Raw genomic sequence first — 658 nt, 5'->3', positions numbered from 1 at the left:
GCCCCCGCGCCGAGCCCGCGCGCAGCTTTGGCTTCCTGAGCGCCAACGTGTGCCTGCTGCCCGACGGGCTGGCGCGCTTCAGCAACCTGGGACACAGCCTGCGGCGCGCCGAGGCTGTGGGCGCCGCGCTCATCGCCAGCCTGCAGTCCTCGCGTTATGGCGCCGTGGGCCGCAGCGCCCTGGGGCCGGGCGGGCCCGGGGTGCTCACAGCCACGTTGCCGGCGGGCCTGGACTTCGTCTGTCTGCAGGAGGTATTCGACTTGCGCGCGGCCCGCCGCCTGGTGCGCCGCCTGGGGCCCGTCCTGGGCCCGGTGCTGTACGACGTGGGCAGCTTCGGCCTGCAGCCCGGGCCACACTTGAAGCTGCTGGGCAGTGGGCTGCTGCTGGCCTCACGCTACCCGCTGTTGAGGGCTGCCTTCCACACCTTCCCTGACGCGCGCCGCGAGGACGCGCTGGTCTCCAAGGGACTGCTGTCCGCGCAGGTACCCGCCCGCCGCCACGCCCCGGCCAGGGAGGGCGGGCCTCGGCGGGGGGACATGGCTGGGGACGGCCACGGTGTTGCAGGTGCAGCTGGGCTTCCTGGACGGGCGCCCGCTCGTGGGCTTCCTGCACTGCACGCACCTGCACGCGCCAACCGGTGAGCGCGAGCCCAGCCCCC

The 658-nt window shown here is 74.6% G+C and overlaps 1 protein-coding gene across 1 annotated transcript in view; it reads right to left on the bottom strand.

Moving 5' to 3' along the window:
* OPLAH (5-oxoprolinase (ATP-hydrolysing)) overlaps window positions 1-658 on the bottom strand; it is a 10,669-nt gene that overhangs the window by 1,580 nt on the left and 8,431 nt on the right. The window contains exons 9-10 of the mRNA XM_012722870.1: window positions 425-540; window positions 209-338 (exon numbers count right to left, since the gene is read on the bottom strand). Coding sequence (XP_012578324.1) covers window positions 209-338; window positions 425-540 — 246 coding nt within the window. The remainder of the gene's footprint in view (window positions 1-208; window positions 339-424; window positions 541-658) is intronic.

The sequence above is a fragment of the Condylura cristata genome, unplaced genomic scaffold (assembly GCF_000260355.1).
Source record: "Condylura cristata isolate star-nosed mole 26May11 unplaced genomic scaffold, ConCri1.0 scaffold00009, whole genome shotgun sequence".
In the NCBI taxonomy this organism is placed as follows: Eukaryota; Metazoa; Chordata; class Mammalia; order Eulipotyphla; family Talpidae; genus Condylura; species Condylura cristata.
The sequence above is the reverse complement of the archived record's forward strand: the minus strand, read 5'-3'. Positions and strand labels throughout refer to the sequence as shown.